Source organism: Apis dorsata, unplaced genomic scaffold (assembly GCF_000469605.1).
Source record: "Apis dorsata unplaced genomic scaffold, Apis dorsata 1.3 scaffold_859, whole genome shotgun sequence".
Taxonomy (NCBI): Eukaryota; Metazoa; Arthropoda; class Insecta; order Hymenoptera; family Apidae; genus Apis; species Apis dorsata.
This window is the reverse complement of record NW_006263980.1, coordinates 143,990-145,953: the sequence shown is the minus strand read 5'-3', so window position 1 is coordinate 145,953 and position 1,964 is coordinate 143,990. Positions and strand designations below refer to the sequence as shown.

The following is a 1,964-nucleotide window of genomic DNA, read 5'->3' as shown; positions in this document are numbered from 1 at the left end:
TATATATATATATATATATATATATATATATATATATATATATACACACATATATAAACATATACACACTATATATATATATATATATATATTGTGTATTTCCTTTTTTTGATAGATACTAATATAATTAGCATAATTTTTCTAATATAAATAACATATTAGATTATACTTTCTACTTTTATTTATATGTTACACATTATTGCCATTACAAAATTTATAATTACATATTATACTAATAAATATTTACATTAAGTGTTAACATCATTAAGTTTCTATTTGTCCAGATGCATGTTCTATTAGAGCTTTCTAAAACAAACAATAAAATTTTAATTAGCATAAAATAAAATACAATACTTTATTTTATTATTTTTAGAAACATATTTCACCTTTATCACTGGGATAGCATTTGTCAATTGTAGTCCCAAACTTCGAACTAAGACAATAGGAGCTGCTGTTCCATTATATAATCGATGCAATGCATCAATAGCAAACATTATTGGAACATTGTATCGCTGTCTTAATGTTTCATATTTTCTCAAATACATTATGTTTCCTATTGGAACTCCACTTATAACAGCTTCTGCAAGAAGTTGAACTAATACTGTTATATCTCCAAATCCTAAATTTACACCTTGACCAGCTAATGGATGAACTCTATGTGCTGCATCTCTGAAATATTTTACATAAAAATTATCTGTTACATCAAAAAAATAAAAATAATTATATAATATAAATATATTAATAATATATAATTTTATAATATAATTTATTATTTCAAATATTTTTAAAATTTATATTTTTTTTATTTACCCTACTAAAACAGTTCCTGTTTGAACATAAGATACAGAATGACCGAATTGTAAAGGAAAAGCTGCACGAGATCCTTCGGAAATAGCAGATACTGATGGTTGTAATTGTCTCACTACACCAGTTTGTAACGACAAACCTTCAAGTAATTGTTGAAGTGCTTTCATACCACTTTCAACTATACCATCTTTTGGATAAACTTTCCATAAAGCATTGTTTATATTGTCAACAAATTCTTCTTCAGAAACTTTTAAAAGTCTTTTTGCTTCATCTATTGGCAATGACCATACAAGAGAACTAAGGTCATTTGTTAACTATAACCATATACCATAGAGTTAAACAAATTAATGGTGTATTTAATTAGTATTAGTTAGTTTATAACAACAAAGAATATTACTGGAAGTAATGCTATTGGCCCACTTGGTAGAAATCTTTGCCATGCAACAATATTTTCACCGGGCTGAAATAAAAATATAATCTATATAATATTGACATAGTATAACATTTTTATGATGACTTACCTCTGATAATTTAAGAGTAGCAACTATACCCATTTGATTGTAATCCCATTTCACATATTGTGTATTCATTGTTTTACGTACCAATGAATTTACACCATCTGCTCCTATCTGAAATTCCAAAAAAATATAACTTTTAATACTATTTCCTGATTCAAATAAAATTTATCATAATAATAAAAAATAATTGAATTAATTTATAATATCAAAGAAATAATGATAAAGATAATGTAAGTATATTATGTTAAAGGAAGGGGAATTACAGAGAAGGAGAAAGACTAACAACACATCTAGAAATAACTTCAGTTCTGTTTCATATTTCAGTGGAAATCTTGAACCTTGTTTTAAAGTGCCTTATATTTTTTGTAGAATTTACTATCTTCATAAAAATTAAAATATTTTTGTATACTTTTAATTATTTGTTACAAATATTTTAGAAATATTTTATATTTGTATATATATATAATTATATTTAAAATATCAAATTAAAAAACAATAATTTATGAAAAAATTTAAAAAATTGTGAATAAATTATTTCTTAAATCTTAATATTTGTTCTATGTATGTATTAAGAAGAAAAGAAATAATATATACATATAATTTTTTTCTATAAAAGTTATTAATTATATATAGAAATAT

At 23.0% G+C, this 1,964-nt stretch overlaps 2 protein-coding genes across 2 annotated transcripts in view; one reads left to right on the top strand and one right to left on the bottom strand.

Annotated features, from left to right (window-relative positions):
• LOC102673435 (transient receptor potential channel pyrexia) overlaps positions 1 to 1,964 on the top strand; it is an 8,971-nt gene that overhangs the window by 3,216 nt on the left and 3,791 nt on the right. The window lies entirely within an intron of this gene.
• The window catches only part of LOC102673571 (ubiquinone biosynthesis monooxygenase COQ6, mitochondrial), a 6,550-nt gene continuing 4,742 nt past the window's right edge, over positions 157 to 1,964 (bottom strand). The window contains exons 4-8 of the mRNA XM_006623251.1: positions 1,329 to 1,436; positions 1,205 to 1,267; positions 811 to 1,121; positions 387 to 669; positions 157 to 306 (exon numbers count right to left, since the gene is read on the bottom strand). Of these exons, the coding sequence (XP_006623314.1) occupies positions 265 to 306; positions 387 to 669; positions 811 to 1,121; positions 1,205 to 1,267; positions 1,329 to 1,436 (807 nt within the window). The 3' untranslated portion in view covers positions 157 to 264. The remainder of the gene's footprint in view (positions 307 to 386; positions 670 to 810; positions 1,122 to 1,204; positions 1,268 to 1,328; positions 1,437 to 1,964) is intronic.